This window comes from Schistocerca nitens, chromosome 4, assembly GCF_023898315.1.
Source record: "Schistocerca nitens isolate TAMUIC-IGC-003100 chromosome 4, iqSchNite1.1, whole genome shotgun sequence".
Lineage (NCBI taxonomy): Eukaryota > Metazoa > Arthropoda > Insecta > Orthoptera > Acrididae > Schistocerca > Schistocerca nitens.
This window is the reverse complement of record NC_064617.1, coordinates 989363308-989384560: the sequence shown is the minus strand read 5'-3', so window position 1 is coordinate 989384560 and position 21253 is coordinate 989363308. Positions and strand designations below refer to the sequence as shown.

The 21253-nt window shown below is 44.3% G+C and overlaps 1 protein-coding gene across 1 annotated transcript in view; it reads left to right on the top strand.

The window, feature by feature from the left end:
• The first annotated feature begins 413 nt into the window (after positions 1–413).
• LOC126253707 (neprilysin-4-like) overlaps positions 414–21253 on the top strand; it is an 823274-nt gene continuing 802434 nt past the window's right edge. Inside the window, exon 1 of the mRNA XM_049955239.1 lies at positions 414–623. Within this exon, the coding sequence (XP_049811196.1) occupies positions 612–623 (12 nt within the window). The 5' untranslated portion in view covers positions 414–611. The remainder of the gene's footprint in view (positions 624–21253) is intronic.

The window sequence follows — 21253 nt, the reverse complement described above, 5'->3', positions numbered from 1 at the left end:
TTCTTTCTGCACCCTCCCCCAATCCGAGCTTGTCTTCCGTGTCTGACATCGTCTTCTAAGAGACGTTAAAACTTGGTATTCCTTTTCCCACCCCGAACGCACAGTGGTTGCCTGAGAATCCACGCAGCAGCAGTCCTCAGCCTCTGGCGGTCCGCGGCGAGTCCGAGACCTTGCCAACCCTCTGCGCGAAGAAAGGATCGAGCAGCACCAGGAGGAGGAGCAGGAGGAGAGCGTTACCGGCTATGTGGGCCAGTGGAGGCGGCGGCAGATGCGTCAAGGCTGAAGGCTGCCGCCGCCGCTGTTGCCGCCACGGACGGATGAGCCGCCGCGCGGCAGAGTGGTGGGGCTCGCCGGCCCGGCCCGCCGGCGGAAGAAAGCACCGCCGGCCAGGCGCACTCACTGCGCGGCCGGCGCTGCACCGCGACGGTCCTCTCCCGCCCTCTCCACTGGTCGCGCTCGTGGTCGTGGTCGTGACAGCGGTACTGGCAGTGCGGCAGCCGGACCGGTAGCCCCGAGGCACGGGCCAGCCAGCGCCGAAGACGACGACGTCGACCACTGGCTCCAGCCGCCTGACCACCGAAAAGGGTGAACCGGAAGTCTGCACCGTCGACATGCGGTACAAGGTAGGCACCATCGTCCTCTCTGCTGCTGGCGCCACGGTGTTACCCTACCACAGCACGTCCCCTGTCCGTTATCGAGTGGTTGCCACTGCCGTCTTCGCGAAGGACCTGGGGGCGATTCCATGTGACCACCTTGGATTACTTTGCCATATGATCTCAAATGGTAATCGCCCTGAAAAAAAAAAGCGCTGGAAGTTGACGTGTAAGGCGCTTAAGCGGCATCAGACCTGAAGTTGGGCGTTTGTGTCACCCGTTTACCGAATACTTCTCATAGAGCAGTGTACATAAAGTCCTGAACTTATTTCTCTGTTATTCGTGGAACGTATTCAATTTCTCAAAACAGTCAAACTAGCAATAAAAATGAAGTGAAAGAAACAGAAATCACTACATTTAGCCAACTGCCGTATTAAGCAAACCAGCGCCTGGCTGTGTCCTACCATTAAAAAAAAAAAAAAAAAGCATTTCACGCGTGTATTTCCATTGGCTGAAAAGATGATACAGTTTGCGCTGTCCATCAGCCCAACGATTTATTTTCACCTGCATAATATTTCAATGAATAAGCTAACCGAGTTTGTCAGATGTCATGAACGACCGATTTAAAAGTGTTCGCCACCTGGTAACGGACGATCCGAGTCCGTTTAAGACCATCATTCGAAGCATGAGACAGTGAATGTCAGGTTAGTCGGACAAATATTGTGCGTAAAAATGACATAGTTAACCTGATAAGGCTTCTATCGACCACACTAAGCCACATGAGAAATTACTTTGCTACATTATTGCACACAGCATCTGTACAGTTTGTTTGACAATTGAGTGGTCTTGATAACAGATGAAACTTAGCGAGTTACATGGTTACGTCGCGATTTTTGTAGTAACACTTCACTCAGTAAACAATACACGAAATACAGGTATAAGTAATTGTGCCTGAATCTGAAATCAAAAGTTATTATTATTTTCATTAGCTTCATCTAAGTCTCTTGTTTATACACTGTAGTTACCAAACAACAAAACATTGTCCATGTTTCGTACGACCGAGTGTTACACATGATCAGAGTCGTAATACCTAGCAAATAATCTACAAAAGGCTGTGCCTATGTGGTATATAAACAAAGTACATCTACGAAATTTAGCGACAATTCTAAATACTTCATCGGGGTCTTGAGGTATAGTCATTGAAAATGGAGCACTGTTACAGACGAAGTTACCATTCAGTGAGAGACGAACGCTACCTTCTGCCACATAAATGTCCTATTTGCTCGCTAGGAAAAGCTCTTACAGTCATTTACTTGCCTTTTCAGACACTGGCTGCACATCAAACAAACATATTTGTATGTCTGCTCATGATCACTTAAAGATAGACCCGGAAATCTCGAAAACCAATGCAAATAAATTGAAAAGTGGTCAGTATGTATCTTTGAGTTATCTCATACTGTCACGTTTGTTAACATATCAATTGGAAAGAAAATTAATACAATTAAATTCTGCAATTGAGATTATCTAAATTTTTCCTCAGTACCAGCCTCACGTAGACAGCTGATGCACCCTGTATACACCTGAATCTCTTTACAGTTGGCGTAGAAAAGTGTCTGATATTTTCAGCCCAGAGAGTTCAAAAGGTATTTTGAACACCTAAATTGTAAAGCCTTTTATGTGAAGAGTTTTGGCATCTCTCCTCGCGAGCCGTATGTTTGGTATTTGAACAGGAACTGCCCATTACAGATAACTAGATGACTAGATGAGTGTGTCTACACTATAGGTAATGTGTGAGATTGGCTCTAGATAAACGTGAGACACGGTCTTTCCGCAGTGTTTACTCATTCACGGGTATTAACAGCACCCCCGGCGTTCTCCTTGCTCGTCGAATTGCGCCGATGGACATTCTTTCAAATACTGATATTCTATGCTCCTATCTCTGTGTTGAACGCTAAGGCGTCACCAGAATTTATCTCAGTCGGTCATGCAGACGAGTAGCTTTGGCTGTGATAACCTCCTTTGGCAGTCATCCATTATTTCCTGTTGACTTCTAGATGACGGGTGAACGCCAAGAAATTACGAAGCGTATCTCACCGTTTGACCGCCGAAAAATGCGAACGTAGTGGTTGTGAATGCAAAGCAATACTTACATAATGAATACGACAGCAGAACGACAACTGATACTGAGAAGAACTAAACACTGTGAAGGAGCAAGATGCCGCGAGAGAGAAGAAGATAGACAAAGGTAAAAACTAATACGATGCTTGGCATGATGCTGAAAACGTAGGATAAAAGAAAGAAAACACCAGTTGCAAATAACACGTTTATAGATAAAGCTAAATTGTTTCTACTGCTATGTACCGTATCACGAAGTTGGTGTATCCACAGGTTTTGAAATTCTAACAATACTTATGAGGTATGCTGCAGAAACCAGTTAATTCACGATACACATACAAATGTTGGCCAGATTTTATGTTACACTTTATAAAATCGTCCTTGACAGTGGAGATGCTCTGTGTCGATAACCCATAAAGAAATTTGCAAAACATCATCACTCTGATGATTTCAGAAACGAAGAGCAAATACAGCAAATGAAGTCCCAAATTTTCGTTTTTTATCAGCATAAAACCAAACAATTAGAGTGAGTAACTGTATTGGTAACGCTCACCACATTGTCGAATGAATTAAATGCTTCAAAACTAATTATATGAATTTCGTTCCCATAATTATTTCCACGTGTGTCAGACTATATTGTGTTACTTAGAGCAGATGCACTTCAAAACGTCAGTAGCATTTACGGTGTGGAATTTAAAACAACTCTGCTTACTTTCTCCGGTCGAAAAGTCTATTTTTAGTTTTCCGTCTTGTTTTTGAAGAGATTATTGTGGCATGGGATCGCAAAATATGGTTGTAACTCATAATTCACAAACAGCAACCTTAATAACTGGTGGAAATATTATGCCAGTGATGAAAACTACAGAAATGTAAGGAGACCGCGAAGTATTCACTCTACAGATATCATGGTGTCATACATAGCTGGTGTTACTGAGACATATTGAGTCTCACCCTTATCTATATGAATGATGTAAACCAAAGCACCATGTAGTCAGGAGACTCAGGTTCGAATCCCAGTGCTGGTAAAAAACTTGAATTTGTTGCTTTGGCCTACATTGTTATCATACTATCATTTATCACAGCTATACATGTCGTCTGTGCATCTTTCACTGCAACGTAATCGCTTCGCTCCATGGCATTTTAAGAAATATAGAGTTGTTTTTTTAGAGACTTGTTGATTAAATGAAAACTGACACTAGTAGCAAAAGAATGTAATAAAGTCTCAAAGGAATAATGACATTGATCATCATTATCATCATCTTTAGTATTCCACCAGAGAGGCAGACTCTACAGAAAAGAGTGTTAGCAAAATTAAAGGAGCCTCTACTACAGAAGGGCAGAAACGGCTTTCTAAGTTCTCCTTTAAAAAAAAAAAAAATGTGAAATATAATTAGCTCGAACAATTGATTCAAATGGCTCTGAGCACTATGGGACTTAACTGCTGAGGTCAACAGTCCCCTAGAACTTAGAACTACTTAAACCTAACTAACCTAAGGACGTCACACACATCCATGCCCTAGGCAGGATTCGAACCTGCGACCGTAGCGGTCGCGCGGTTCCAGACTGTAGCGCCTAGAACCGCTAGGCCACCCCGGCCGGCGCGAGCTCGAACACAAATATTTCCATGCAGATCATGGAATCATTTATGTAACATCTTATAAGAAATCCTGTCGATTTTTTGTGGCTTTCCTAGGAACAGATACGTCATTTCCTTAGTGATGATTATCACGATGATACCAGCTCTCACTTAATCCGCTTACTTCTGTGCCTTGGGAAAAATACTTTTGCATGTCCCTTGAATCTTCGTTAACAATGCTTTCCTCTCTTAGTATCGGACATAGCAAACATAAACTCCGTCCACAAGCCCTGGCGGACGCATTGGCACCGACCGACCGCCGTGTCACCCCCTCCCACTGGCGACACATGGATGCGGTACGGAGGGGCGTGAGGTCATTGCGTCGCCCTCCCGCCCGTTGTCAGGTTTCGTGACCTGAAGCCGCTACTTCTTGGTCAAGTAGACACTCAGCTGGTATAACGAGACTCAGTGCACCCCATGGCAACTGAAAATCGCTGGCAGTACCGAGAATCGAACACGGGTCCTCCACCTGGCAGTCAGCTCATCTGTGACCAGTCAGCTACGAAGGTGGACGTCGCTTTTGTGCAGTTAGTTATTTTTTAAGCTATTTGACGTTTACATGTATCGAAAGTGAGTCTCAAATACCTTATTACAAATGATTGAAGCGATTTCACAGCTCTACAATAACTTTATTATTTGAGATATTTTCACAATGCTTTGCACACACATACAAAAACTCAAAAAGTTTTTTTAGGCATTCACAAATGTTCGATATGTGCCCCTTTAGTGATTCTGCAGACATCAAGCCGATAATCAAGTTCCTCTCACACTCGGCGCAGCATGTCCCCATCAATGAGTTCGAAAGCATTGTTGATGCGAGCTCGCAGTTCTGGCACGTTTCTTGGTAGAGGAGGTTTAAACACTGAATCTTTCACATAACCCCACAGAAAGAAATCGCATGGGGTTAAGTCGGGAGAGCGTGGAGGCCGCGACATGAATTGCTGATCATGATCTCCACCACGACCGATCCATCGGTTTTCCAATCTCCGGTTTAAAAAATGCCGAACATCATGATGGAAGTGCGGTGGAGCACCATCCTGTTGAAAGATGAAGTCGGCGCTGTCGGTCTCCAGTTGTGGCATGAGCCAATTTTCCAGCATGTCCAGATAAACGTGTCCTGTAACGTTTTTTTCGCAGAAGAAAAAGGGGCCGTAAACTTTAAACCGTGAGATTGCACAAAACACGTTAACTTTTGGTGAATTTCGAATTTGCTGCACGAATGCGTGAGGATTCTCTACCGCCCAGATTCGCACATTGTGTCTGTTCACTTCACCATTAAGAAAAAATGTTGCTTCATAACTGAAAACAAGTTTCGCACTGAACGCATCCTCTTCCATGAGCTGTTGCAACCGCGCCGAAAATTCAAAGCGTTTGACTTTGTCATCGGGTGTCAGGGCTTGTAGCAATTGTAAACGGTAAGGCTTCTGCTTTAGCCCCGTAAGATTTTCCAAACCGTCGGCTGTGGTACGTTTAGCTCCCTGCTTGCTTTATTCGTCGACTTCTGCGGGCTACGCGTGAAACTTGCCCGCACGCGTTCAACCGTTTCTTCGCTCATTGCAGGCCGACCCATTTATTTCCCCTTATAGAGGCATCCAGAAGCTTTAAACTGCGCATACCATCGCCGAATGGAGTTAGCAGGGGTGGATCTTTGTTGAACTTCGTCCTGAACTGTCGTTGCACTGTTATGACTGACTGATGTGAGTGCATTTCAAGCACGACATACGCTTTTTCTGCTCCTGTCGCCATTTTGTCTCACTGCGCTCTCGAGCGCTCTGGCGGCAGAGACCTGAAGTGCGGCTTCAGCCGAACAAAACTTTATGAGTTTTTCTACGTATCTGTAGTGTGACGTGACCATATGTCAATGAATGGAGCTGTAGTGAATTTATGAAATCGCTTCAATCAATTGTAATAGCCCTGTATAGCGAGAGAGTTTTCTTTCTGTTTATGGCAGGTGAAGGGCAATATTTTGACAGTAAAGTACGCATTATGCTAACGTAATCACTGATCCTTGCTCACGCCTTTACAGCTCTCAGCACTAATGTATACTTTCCCTGGGTCGAATTCCGACATCTGCTGAGCACTCTTATTTTGTAACGTGCGTATCAAATTTAGATTTATCACACTGTTACTTGAGTCACGTTTTTACTGAGCTGTGCTAATTCTTGACTCTGAGGTCAGGTTATTACTTTCGCCAGACTGCAAGCGAATCGTGATGCATCTGTGATTCTGTGCATCCATCAGTGTCATAAGGATGTGAGGAATAAATAACGACGACCTCTTTGAAGTAATTATTTGGTAATAGTGTCATGAGAAACATTTCCAAAACTTCAGATGAGGAAAACAAAATTTTTCTGCAAGTTTCAGCTTTAGTTGTGATTCGGCGCTGTTTCGATGTTCAACTTACCCACTTTACAGAGGTGTGTGTTGGCAGTCACCCGTAGTGAGTAATGTGGAGACTTGAAGACAACAGGAAAGCGAGGTGTCCGCTGTTAGTAAAACTCTTCGCTTAAAAGTTTCTTCCTGCGCTGCACATCGAATATGAATTTGGATAAGTTCGTGTGGACGGGACCGCTGGATTGTGTGGCTACAGGTGAGTGGATGTGTCAAACTATAATTGCTATGATCCAGGGTTCAATCCTCAGTCACTCTTAGTACCTTGTTTCTCGTACTTATCACTTCTTTCACCTCCTGCAAAGGCTTGTTAATACGAAAACTGCCGAGCTGCATCGAGCTTCTGTATCCTCGTCAAACAACAGGTTTGGTACGTCAGTTCAGAGGGTGGAGGAATACTAGGGCATATCACTTACAACTCAGATATTCAAACCAATATTCGGTTTGAGGGCAGATTTATCTTGTGCTTAGATTATTCAGGTCTGAGAAGCACAGAATTTGCAACGCGGCCTTACTCGACAGTTGAGACCATCACACACAGCTGTCCACTGAAAAAACATCATCACATGTTAACGGAAGTTACCAGTTCATTCTCGAGATCCAACCATCGTCCGCAATTCGAAAATCTGAAAGAAAATTTCCAAAACAGGATGTCAAAGCGTGAGAATTTTGCGGAGTTAAACAGAAACTACTTCTCCGATAGGATGGACTGTCTCTGGTTAGAGTGGATGGTAAAATGGCTCTGAGCACTATGGGACTCAACTGCTGTGGTCATAAGTCCCCTAGAACTTAGAACTACTTAAACCTAACTAACCTAAGGACAGCACACAACACCCAGCCATCACGAGGCAGAGAAAATCCCTGACCCCGCCGGGAATCGAACCCGGGAACCCGGGCGTGGGAAGCGAGAACGCTACCGCACGAGTGGATGGCAGTTGAAGGAGACCATTGACAAATAATATTGCTACAAAAACATTTCTTAATTACTAGTTTTGGCTAGTTTTATTTATGTAATCAGATACTGTTGTCCATAGTCACAATAATGTTAATTTTTAAGTTAATGTTACGTGGAAAAGTAAAGATAATATGTATAGAGCTGTCAATGATACTAACAATGCGAAAGGCACTTTCAGTGTTCTGAAGGTAAGATAAATACTTGCGACGTAGCGAACAGGATATCAAGACAACTGACGCATATTACAAGAGGAAAACATCATCTAAAAGTATTCTTGGCTTGCGATCAAATGCGTAGACCCCTCAGGTCTCTTCTAGTAGTTGCGGTATTTCACTGCTTATCATGTATCTAAATATATTGTTTTAATTTCTACTTCTTGCTAAATATCTGTATGAAAACTTTTTCTATTCACATCAGCAGAAATTTGTGGACACACTCAAGTCAACCAAACTACATGTAATAAATTTAATCTGATTTGCCGTCTACATTTGCACACGAATAGAATTTGTGAACTCTGAGACAGTTTTCTGAAAACAGGAAGGAACGTTCGGGTTTACATGGATATCATTAGGGACCGAAAACAGTATCACTTACGCAAGGATGCTGTCAGAAATTGGTTGCGCACTTTATGGAGGAACCGTTTCAATTTTCATCTGATGGAACAATACTTATTAATCTGCGCAGTCTGTCTCGGCTGTTCCGTTGTATTTGAAGTCGATCGTGTACTTTGTGATATCGTTTAAGCGGCGTTCGCTTATCGTCGTACCTCGTGCTTTCATCAGTTTTCATTGTTCATTGTCTGTATACTTACCCAATGCCTCTGATACGTTATTTGATTTACACGTCTGTTGGATTCAGTCTAGTACCCAGATGGCACTATTGCGTTTGTGTTCCAGGTGCCCTTCCGTGGTCTAATAATTGTGACTTCTTAAGTTTAACAAAAGTATTTCGTTCTCCAAACATCAGGAAATAAGGTGTCGAAGAGGTGTTTATGCCATACGTATCGTTCACACTTCTATTTTGCCGTTTATTGTAATATTGGTAATGAACTACTGTCTCTCTCTCTCTCTCTCTCTCTCTCTCTCTCTCTCTCCCTCTCTTTCCCTCCCTCTTTCCCTCCCTCCCTCCCTCCCCCTCTCTCTCTCCCTCTCCCTCCCTCTCTCTCTCTCTCTCTCTCTCTCTCTCTCTCTCTCTGTCTGTCTGCCTTATCTTGTTTAATGTGAATACTCATACAACCTGTCGGTATAGAAAATTTAGTATTGTCGCGAATAACGTCAGTTAAATAAAATGTAAAGGATTATAAGGTATCCTCTAGGATGAAATGGATATGTTGGACTGCAATTCAAATCGAGTACGTCATAATCAGTTAATTCCTTCCACACAATATTTCTGGCCTTCATGGCACTTTTAACAAAGAATACAATGCATCGCATAAGGTTCGCATTAGTTGCTTTAAGACTGCAGTACTAAGCGTGACAGCTAGACAAGTTTGTGTGATCCTCAGGATATAATTATGAGATGGAAGCTGTTGGCCGGTTTTACGGAAGTTTCGCCTAGTTGCCATTCTCCCTGTCAGTGACGTCACGAACGTTTTCTGGCACGGCGCCACCAGCTCACTAAGGACTTGCCGTTCATCCCGCTGAAGGCCAGATTGCGCTGCCACTAATAGTTGCAACTACAAACCTCTTATTGTCTGCAGACGAATCACGAGAGTATTTTCAGAACCTTTTGCTTCTATAATGTTCTTTCTAATTTTAGCCAAGTCTTGGTTATTCGTCTGCAGTACGGGTTAAAAAATAAATTGTATAGTATTCAGCGCCTCACAGCGTTCAACTGTAATAGTTGTGGCCGTTTTTCTTCGAATTTTCTTTTGTCCCGACTGTTGGACACATTGCACTTTTACTTTAGGATATGTAGCGTTGAAACACCTCTCCGGCATCCCAGATATACGTTCCCCATGGTTTCCCTAATTGATTATTGTGAACTGTGGAATGATTCGTTTGGGAAGGACACAGATTATTTCTTTCCAAATCCTTGTCTTATCCGAGGTTCTGCCCCGTCTCTCACGAAATCGACAGGATGCCGAAACTGGATTGTCTTCTTCGGGACTTTCGAGACACGCATATGATAGTTGTGGAAATGTTGGCTACGTCCAACTGCAGCATACACCTCACGTACAAGGTTCGTTAGAACAGCCTATTTTCTAATCACTAGTGAAATATTAAACACAAGGAGAATGTGGACTTGACATGTCAGCAGTATAACATGAAGGTAACCTCAAAGGAATAAGGGGTAAGCCGTTGAAAGACTGTTGTGCGGATGGCCATCTGTTTGAAGGGGTTCGGAAATAATTTATTCGAAAATTTTTCATCGTAACCGTCGGATCGGAAAATTTTTTTTCTCTCGTGTCAGGAGTTGCCGTCCGCCCGCAGGACTGCTCCCTCGGATAAAAAAAAAAAGAAAATTAGTTCAAATGGCTCTGAGCACTATGGGACTCAACATCTGAGGTCATCAGTCCCCTAGAACTTAGAACTACTTAAACCTAACTAACCTAAGGACATCACACACATCCGTGCCCGAGGCAGGATTCGAACCTGCGACCGTAGCAATCGCGCGGTTCCGGACTGAAGCTCCTAGAACCGCTCGGCCACCGCAGCCGGCTCAAACTCCCTCGGTTCACGCTCCAGCACCTGCCTATGTTGCAGGTCAAACATGGCTCATGCGGTTGAGGAATGCCGACAAGGGACATTTTGCGGGCGCCTCCTACAGCCTTCGGCCAATGAGAAGTGTGGGAAAATGATCACGTGGAGTCCCGGTACACGGGAGTAGAGCGGCCGTTTCAGAAGCAGTGCTCCGACGTGACAACACGCCTTCTATTTGCTCACTCCGCAACTTACAAGCGTACGCCACGACACAGATATCACAAATTTACTTCAAACATTATACACCTTTAGTGGGCCATTAAGACAACGTAATGGGCAAGTATTAAAGTGCACTACTTTCGCAATTCCGAGACAATCGCGGGGAAGATTTACTCGTCTAGTAAGGACTCGTAACTGATATATCTGTGCGTTGGTGCCGGACGATAGAGTTTATGGTGGTCAAATGGTTAGCATTCGAGAGTCGCAGAACGAACGTGTATGGAGCTTCGGTTCGACTCCCGCTCAAACTTAACTCTTAATCTGCAGGGTGGACATAAAGTCCGGGAATACTTTCAGTTATTTATTGCTCAAGAACCAAACATTGTACAGATATCAAACGTGTGTAATTTTGAAAAGAAACCCTGAAAGTTTTTTTTTTTTATCTATACCGCCACAGCATGGTGTGGTAATATGCCGATAGTCAGCGCTAGTCGCAAGCATGGCGTGTTCAGGTGCGGATCGAGCTGTTTCATGAAATGGCTTCCCCGATCACCAGATCTCCAACCTCGGTGTGACTTTGATCTGAGATGACACATTAAAGATCCGGCATATGTACCGCCTCTACCACGTGATGTTGCAGAGCTCCGGAAGAGAATACGGGAAGCGACTGCCACAGGCGACGATGCCATGCTGGGACGGGTGACGGGCGTGGCAAGAATTCGATTACCATATTGACGTCTGCCGGCTCACTCATGGTTCGCATATCGAAATCAAATGTTTGTGAAAAAAGAAAAAAAAACTTTCAGAGTTTTCCTTCAATATGCAATATGTATGACATCTGTACAAGGTTTAGTTCGGCAAAATAATTTTAAAAAACCATATGTATTTGCATGAAGTTTTTGTGGTTTTATGTTATTTGAGTACTTACTATTTTTAATGAAATTTAATTATTAGAACAAACATATTTATAATTATCAACACGTAAATGAATAAACGCATAGAGTTTTCCTGAAAATGTATGCTGTCGTGATTTGCGAAATCCCTTATACATGCAATCTGCTAAGGTGCCCAGACCTACGTTGCACCTCGAGGCTTCGAGCTGCAGACACAAAGCCTGCGCAGCGGTGAGATGGTGATAATGTAACAAGAGCGAATAGCGTAAGTCCAAATTCTTTGTATGTCACAGAACTTACATTTGTATTACAAAAAGGAAGGTTTGAGCGGCAGTCGAACAGTCGCCTCATATACGTTCGTCTTATGTAGCTCGAACGCCGACGACTTGACTACCATCAACTCTAACTTCCAGCACCATGCAAGGATACACCAGTTACATAATAGACGCGTGAAACTTCTGATTTCCTCGGAATTTCCAGAGTAGAGTACTGTACAACTTACACGTTACGTTTTCTTAGTGAGCTACTAAAGTGGTATAAAGTTTGAAGTAAATCCATGATCCCAATGTCTTGGCCTCGCCCTGTTACCCGTAATGGCCCTTTCAAACAGTTTGCACCTTCCCTACACGTGCCCTGTGTACTCCGAGCTATAAAATACGCTGTTCTCAGTTAAAATATCCTCACTTGATGCCCACTCCTTCGGCTTACCTCTCGGTTCAAATGGTTCAAATGGCTCTGAGCTCTATGGGACTTAACATCTGAGGTCATCAGTCCCCTAGAACTTAGAACTACTTAAACCTAACTAACCTAAGGACATCACACACATCCGTGCCCGAGGCAGGATTCGAACCTGCGACCGTAGCAATCGCGCGGTTCCGGACTGAAGCTCCTAGAACCGCTCGGCCACCGCAGCCGGCTCAAACTCCCTCGGTTCACGCTCCAGCACCTGCCTATGTTGCAGGTCAAACATGGCTCATGCGGTTGAGGAATGCCGACAAGGGACATTTTGCGGGCGCCTCCTACAGCCTTCGGCCAATGAGAAGTGTGGGAAAATGATCACGTGGAGTCCCGGTACACGGGAGTAGAGCGGCCGTTTCAGAAGCAGTGCTCCGACGTGACAACACGCCTTCTATTTGCTCACTCCGCAACTTACAAGCGTACGCCACGACACAGATATCACAAATTTACTTCAAACATTATACACCTTTAGTGGGCCATTAAGACAACGTAATGGGCAAGTATTAAAGTGCACTACTTTCGCAATTCCGAGACAATCGCGGGGAAGATTTACTCGTCTAGTAAGGACTCGTAACTGATATATCTGTGCGTTGGTGCCGGACGATAGAGTTTATGGTGGTCAAATGGTTAGCATTCGAGAGTCGCAGAACGAACGTGTATGGAGCTTCGGTTCGACTCCCGCTCAAACTTAACTCTTAATCTGCAGGGTGGACATAAAGTCCGGGAATACTTTCAGTTATTTATTGCTCAAGAACCAAACATTGTACAGATATCAAACGTGTGTAATTTTGAAAAGAAACCCTGAAAGTTTTTTTTTTTTATCTATACCGCCACAGCATGGTGTGGTAATATGCCGATAGTCAGCGCTAGTCGCAAGCATGGCGTGTTCAGGTGCGGATCGAGCTGTTTCATGAAATGGCTTCCCCGATCACCAGATCTCCAACCTCGGTGTGACTTTGATCTGAGATGACACATTAAAGATCCGGCATATGTACCGCCTCTACCACGTGATGTTGCAGAGCTCCGGAAGAGAATACGGGAAGCGACTGCCCCAGGCGACGATGCCATGCTGGGACGGGTGACGGGCGTGGCAAGAATTCGATTACCATATTGACGTCTGCCGGCTCACTCATGGTTCGCATATCGAAATCAAATGTTTGTGAAAAAAGAAAAAAAAACTTTCAGAGTTTTCCTTCAATATGCAATATGTATGACATCTGTACAAGGTTTAGTTCGGCAAAATAATTTTAAAAAACCATATGTATTTGCATGAAGTTTTTGTGGTTTTATGTTATTTGAGTACTTACTATTTTTAATGAAATTTAATTATTAGAACAAACATATTTATAATTATCAACACGTAAATGAATAAACGCATAGAGTTTTCCTGAAAATGTATGCTGTCGTGATTTGCGAAATCCCTTATACATGCAATCTGCTAAGGTGCCCAGACCTACGTTGCACCTCGAGGCTTCGAGCTGCAGACACAAAGCCTGCGCAGCGGTGAGATGGTGATAATGTAACAAGAGCGAATAGCGTAAGTCCAAATTCTTTGTATGTCACAGAACTTACATTTGTATTACAAAAAGGAAGGTTTGAGCGGCAGTCGAACAGTCGCCTCATATACGTTCGTCTTATGTAGCTCGAACGCCGACGACTTGACTACCATCAACTCTAACTTCCAGCACCATGCAAGGATACACCAGTTACATAATAGACGCGTGAAACTTCTGATTTCCTCGGAATTTCCAGAGTAGAGTACTGTACAACTTACACGTTACGTTTTCTTAGTGAGCTACTAAAGTGGTATAAAGTTTGAAGTAAATCCATGATCCCAATGTCTTGGCCTCGCCCTGTTACCCGTAATGGCCCTTTCAAACAGTTTGCACCTTCCCTACACGTGCCCTGTGTACTCCGAGCTATAAAATACGCTGTTCTCAGTTAAAATATCCTCACTTGATGCCCACTCCTTCGGCTTACCTCTCGGTTCAAATGGTTCAAATGGCTCTGAGCTCTATGGGACTTAACATCTGAGGTCATCAGTCCCCTAGAACTTAGAACTACTTAAACCTAACTAACCTAAGGACATCACACACATCCATGCCCGAGGCGGGATTCGAACCTGCGACCGTAGCGGTCGCGTGGTTCCAGGCTGAAGCGCCTAGAACCGCTCGGCCACACCTACCGGCCCTTAACTCTCGGTTCCTAAACAACTGTTGTCAGAGCAGTGGGAACTGACTCACCTTATAATCCATAAACACGCGGTGGGTGCCACTGAATGCGAGTTGTTGTTTAGAAGGTGCAGCCTGCGATGCACGGCCTGACGGTATCTGGCTTTGGTGAGCCGACAATATGGGACGTGGGTTGCTGCCTGTGATGCCCGGCACGTCCCTAAACGACAGGCGACCGCTAGATGATCGTTCATTGGTACGCCTGCACGCCGAGCCTGTGCGCCAACCGTTCTGGACCATTCGTACACTATATGTTTCAGTGAGACTGGAAACTATTGGCTTGAGAAATGGCATTTTTAAATATGGTGCTAGATATCTAAAAGCACTAAAGACGCATTGCAGTAGCGTACTGCCTTGGGAATTTGCAGTAAAGTCTCAAAAAAATTAAGTTAGATCGAATAAGCCCCTAGCCACAAAATCGTGTAAGTTTAGGAAATATCTGTATTGTCGTCGTATACATGGGCACCTCAGGAAGTGGTACACATTCCTATACTGTAGCAGACCGGTGTATGTGTATGTTCATGAACAATCTCAGCTCCATATGCTCGCTCGTTTATGTGCGGATGAATAACCTGAGGAAATCTGATCAATTTTTTTTTATATTCTAGAGTAGATATGGTCGGTCAAACTTCGTACTTTCGCAAAATCCTTAATTATTTTAGACACCACCTTGCTAGCTATTTGCTATTTCTCATTTGACGCTGGATCAGCAGGTATCAATAATTATGTATGCTACATCACACAGGCATTTGGCTATTACGACATTTAATCCGTCGAGTTGACATTAACATCGTTAAAAATGAACCTTTGCAAGTTATTTTGAGAAAGTCCGCCTGCTTAGCTGGGTGGTGACGTGCTCGCCTCCCATGCAAACGGGCCCGGGTTCGATTCCCGGCGGCGTTGGAGATTTTCTCCGCTCGGGGACTGGCTGTTGTGTTGTCCTCAGCATCTTCTCATCCTCATCACCGGCGCACAAGTCGCCTAACATGACGTCGAATGAAATAAGACTTGGCTGCCGAACTTCCCCGAATAGGGGCCTCCCGGCCAACGATGCCATACGCTCATTTCCATTTCCATTTACATTTTGCGAAAAGCTCGTAAGTACTGGAAAGGTGAACCCGCCACAATACTAGATGTCCCTAATGCATCCGATAGTGCAGTGAAACGATGGTAGGCACTTCAAAGGCTGAAGATGGAGGAAACATCAGGTATTGGCATCTAGGCGGTAATAAGGCACGAATGTGACGTTGCAGAATTGACAGTGTAGATACTTCCCCTCCGCCGAATGTACAGGGTGTTTCCAAAATGACCGGTATATTTGAAACGGCAATAAAAACTAAACGAGCAGCGATAGAAATACACCGTTTGTTGCAATATGCTTGGGAAAACAGTACATTTTCAGGCGGACAAACTTTCGAAATTACAGTAGTTACAATTTTCAACAACAGATAGCGCTGCAAGTGATGTGAAAGATATAGACGACAACGCAGTCTGTGGGTGCGCCATTCTGTACGTCGTCTTTCTGCTGTAAGCGTGTGCTGTTCACAACGTGCAAGTGTGCTGTAGACAACATGGTTTATTCCTTAGAACAGAGGATTTTTCTGGTGTTGAAATTCCACCGCCTACAACACAGTGTTGTTGCAACAAGACGAAGTTTTCAACGGAGGTTTAATGTAACCAAAGGACCGAAAAGCGATACAATAAATGATCTGTTTGAAAAATTTCAACGGACTGGGAACGTGACGGATGAACGTGCTGGAAAGGTAGGGCGACCGCGTACGGCAACCACAGAGGGCAATGTTCAGCTAGTGCAGCAGGTGATCCGACAGCGGCCTCGGGTTTCCGTTCGCCGTGTTTCATCTACGGTCCAAATGACGCCAACGTCCACGTATCGTCTCATGCGCCAGAGTTTACACCTCTATCCATACAAAATTCAAACGCGGCAACCCCTCAGCGCCGCTACCATTGCTGCACGAGAGACATTCGCTAACGATATAGTGCACAGGATTGATGACGGCGATATGCATGTGGGCAGCATTTGGTTTACTGACGAAGCTTATTTTTACCTGGACGGCTTCGTCAATAAACAGAACTGGCGCATATGGGGAACCGAAAAGCCCCATGTTGCAGTCCCATCGTCCCTGCATCCTCAAAAAGTACTGGTCTGGGCCGCCATTTCTTCCAAAGGAATCATTGGCCCATTTTTCAGATCCGAAACGATTACTGCATCACGCTATCTGGACATTCTTCGTGAATTTGTGGCGGTACAAACTGCCTTAGACGACACTGCGAACACCTCGTGGTTTATGCAAGATGGTGCCCGGCCACATCGCACGGCCGACGTCATAATTTCCTGAATGAATATTTCGATGATCGTGTGATTGCTTTGGGCTATCCGAAACATACAGGAGGCGGCGTGGATTGGCCTCCCTATTCGCCAGACATGAACCCCTTTGACTTCTTTCTGTGGGGACACTTGAAAGACCAGGTGTACCGCCAGAATCCAGAAACAATTGAACAGCTGAAGCAGTACATCTCATCTGCATGTGAAGCCATTCCGCCAGACACGTTGTCAAAGGTTTCGGGTAATTTCATTCAGAGACTACGCCGTATTATTGCTACGCATGGTGGATATGTGGAAAATATCGTACTATAGAGTTTCCCAGACCGCAGCGCCATCTGTTGTTGAAAATTGTAACTACTGTAATTTCGAAAGTTTGTCTGCCTGAAAATGTACAGTTGTCCCAAGCATATTGCAACAAACGGTGTATTTCTATCGCTGCTCGTTTAGTTTGTATTGCCGTTTCAAATATACCGGTCATTTTTGAAACACCCTGTAGATTTCGCTTTGGCCACCACCTTGATGCTGTTCAGGAGGAGTATTCGAACACTACAAACAAAAGTTCTTTAACATTTGAAACTGCATTGTATGTAGAGAGGTAAAACTTGACACACATGCCTAAAATGATATGGGTTTTTACTGAAACGAAAACTAGTGCAAAAACAGGCCAGCAGATGGCTCTGGACAGGGACACGCCAGTGCCGCTGCTTCCGGCAGGTCAGAGGTATCCTGATTTGTCACAGAATCGCATCATCCCTAACCTGGCTGATCAACAACTACTGGAAGGTACGACTTTTGTGCGGGATTGTCCTCCACCCCATACTGTTACACGTGTGAAAAATCTGTTAGGCACATCGTTTACTGGGGATCGCGTACTGAGCCGCCGCTTTTGTCATGCTTGGCCTCGCAGCTGCCCAGACCACCCTCCGTATGATTCTTGGTTATGGGCTTACCTGAAGTCGCAAGTCTACTGCGATTGTCTGATCTCATTATCTATACTAAAAGACAACATCCGACGGCAAGTTCTCACAACACCTAGTGATACGTTGATACGCTGTAGCCTACAGTGCTATTCACAACATTTTGCCTCGACTACAGGTATGTTGATGAATGACATTTCTTAGAAAGAACTTCGTCTTAGCTGAGGATCAACTTCTATACTAATTATTGTTTTTGTATCATATGAAGCTCCATCTGTTGGTCATTTTGTGAACTGTTTTTGGTTTCAATAAAAACCCACATCATTTCAAGCATGTGTGTCAATTTTTCCCTCTGTACCTACATTGTTCTGTGAAGTATTCAATTTTCAAATGTTAACGGACTTTTGGATCATCCTGTAGAAGTATTAGCATTTCTGATTTTAGTGTTTTATTGAAGAGAAACAGCCAATGAGCTGGCTAAATCGGAAAGGGGAACAGCTTATTTCTAGAGTCCATTAATGTAAAATAACTGACCATCAGGAAACCGATATTTGACGGGTCTAGTAAAAATACTTCCTGCCTTAACACGTAAACACGGCAGCAAAACACGGTTTCGGAAATTCGGCTTTGCTGTTTCGGAAGTTGTGTCTCGCCCAAACGTAGCAGACGAGTCGATCTTCGGCAGCAGACGGTATTCTGTGCTAGTGGGCAAGGTGTTAGCAATGTGGAACTTCCGGTCACATTAAAACCGTGTGTTGCGCAGAGCCTCGAGCCCAAGCATACAGTATTAATGTGCCCAGAAGTTTCAAACCATCGCAACTATGACAGCATACTTTTCCAGAATCGTGATAAGATGGTATAAGTGGTATTTTATCTTTACTCCCTTCATCATCTCTTATAACCTTCTATCAAATGCAATTCGCAGCTTGATACATTTCTCCCACTCTGAGCTTAGCGAGTGGATTTTTGGCACACTAAGTTGTAGATTGTTGGCGTGGTAAGTCTAAGTTATTTGATGCGAGACTGATACTCGGTAGAAAGGATATCTCTGGTGGTCGCGTCCGCCATGAGCCCTATGGGGGTGACTGTCGAATTCGTACAAGACAGGGCCTTTCTATGCGGCAGCTAGCTCTCTACCTTCTTCACCGGCGATCGTGGCAATCAGTCGCTATCACTGAATGACAAACAACATTGCGAGACGTTCCGCCTACGGTCCGTCACCGTAAAAGTCACGTTTGCTGCCAAAGGGGTGGCCTATTGGCAGGCGCCTGCGGCTGTAACTTCGAGGCTCCGTAGTGTCGCTAGATGACGTTTCTGGACATGGGTGCCAACCTCTATGTGTTCCTCAGGACACAGTCTACAACGCCTACAAGCTTGTCGCAACATTTCTGGAACAGTTGCTGGTAAGCCTTTTGGGATGTGTGGTCGTCGTCCTAGAAACTCTTCTGTTCATGAGTTTCGTTCAGGACAGCGCTGGATATCCTCGGAGGAGCTCCTCCGCTGAGTCTTGCCGACTGACCGGCCGGATGTCCGATAGCGACATAAATAGTCGGAAAGGGGGGCGTGGTCAAAGTAACATACGATGAGCAGAGATAATCCTTGTCAGAGGTAAAACTTAACTATCGATTGTCGTCTTGTCGAAGATGAAACCGTCTAGAGATTCTGCAAAGCTACTGTTCATATGTCGCTAAGTTTCATTGCCTCCTCCTTAGTATTAAAATTATCCTGTTGCTTATAAATTTCAATGGCTTCTCTATGTAGTCATGGATAATAATTTGACGTTGTAGATAAAATATGTTTCAGAAAACTTCACTTCGCGGTTTCGTGACTGAAGAGCATGCTCTGCTACAGTTGATTTCTCTGATTTTCCTAGTCGGACAAGACTTTTGTGCTCTTACGCCCCTCTTGGTAGTTTAAAGTTTTATCTCTGATGTCTGCTCATCACGTGTTACTTTGAACACTTCTTCATTTACTACAGTCTTTATGTCGCTCTCGGGCGTCCGACCAGTCAGTCGGCAAGACTCAGCGCGGGAGCGCCTCTGAAGATGCCCAGCGCAGTCCTGATCGAAACGTCAAGAACAGAAGGGTTTCTTGGATCACGACCTCTCATCCCGAAAGGCTTACCAGCATCTACGTCATCCGGTCGAGAAAGCTTTCATTCTATTTCTGGAACACCCTGTATTTCTGTTCTTGTTGTTGTTGTCAGTACTTTTTTACTTCAGACTAATCGAATACGTGACTTGAACTTCATGTCTGCAGGCCGGGCTTACTACGGTCACTATTTACCGTTTTATAATTAATGTGTATGACACCGTGCACAACTGTTATATTTTCGTCATAGATATTTCCCTCCGTGTAGGCCGGCCGGGGTGACCGAGCGGTTCTAGGCGCTACAGTCTGTAACCGCGCCACCGCTACGGTCGCAGGTTCGAATCCTGCCTCGGGCATGGATGTGTGTGATGTCCTTAGGTTAGTTAGGTTTAAGTAGTTCTAAGTTCTAGGGGAGTGATGGCCTCAGACGTTAAGTCCCATAGTGCTCAGAGCCATTTGAACCATTTCAAACTCCGTGTAGTTTTCATCTGTTTTTCTTCGAGTTATATGGTAATTGCCCACGTAGGATAAGGCAAGAACAGCAAACTAAAGCACATTCTTTAGGCCAATATAGCACGAAGACCCATAAAGCCACATAAAATATATGCCTAAAAGTGAAAGAGCAGTAATCGTACTAGTTTTCAGTCTGAGGCAGCTACAGAACAATTTCGACAGGGTCAATTGCCATTTTTCGCACCATACATATATCTTATCTAAATCATTTTCCAATTCATTTTGGTCATCTGATGACTTTACAAGACGGTAAATGACAGCATCATTGCAAACAATCTAAGACGGCTACTCTGATTGTCTCCTATGTCGTTAATACAGATCAGGAATAACAGAGGGCCTATAACACTTTCTTGGGGAACGCCGGATATTATTTCTGTTTTACTCGATGACTTTCCGTCTATTACTACGAACTGTGACGTTCCTGACAGGAAATCACGAAACCAGTCCCACAACTGAGGCGATATTCCGTAGGCACGCAGTTTGGTTAGAAGACGCTTGTAAGGAACGGTGTCGAAGGCCTTCTGGAAATCTAAAAATATGGAATCAATTTGACATCTTCTGACTATAGTACTCAGTACTTCATGAGTATAAAGAGCTAGTTGTGTTTCGCAAGAACGATATTTTCTGAATTCGTGCTCATTACGTGTCAATAAATCGTTTTCTTCGAGGTACTTCATTATGTTCGAATACAGCGTATGTTCCAAAACCCTACTGAAAATCGACGTTAGTGTTATAGGCCTGTAATTGAGCAGATTACTCCAGCTTCCCTTTTTGGGTATTGGTGTGACCTGAGCAATTTTCCAGTCTTTAGGTACGGATCTTTGTGTGAGCGAGTGGTTGTATGTAATTGCCACATATGGAGCTATTTCATCAGCAACCCGACTGGTATAGAATCTCGAAAGGAGGCCTTGCTTTTATTAAGTGACTTAAGCTGCTTTGTGACATCGGGTATATCTGTTTCTATGTTTCTCATCT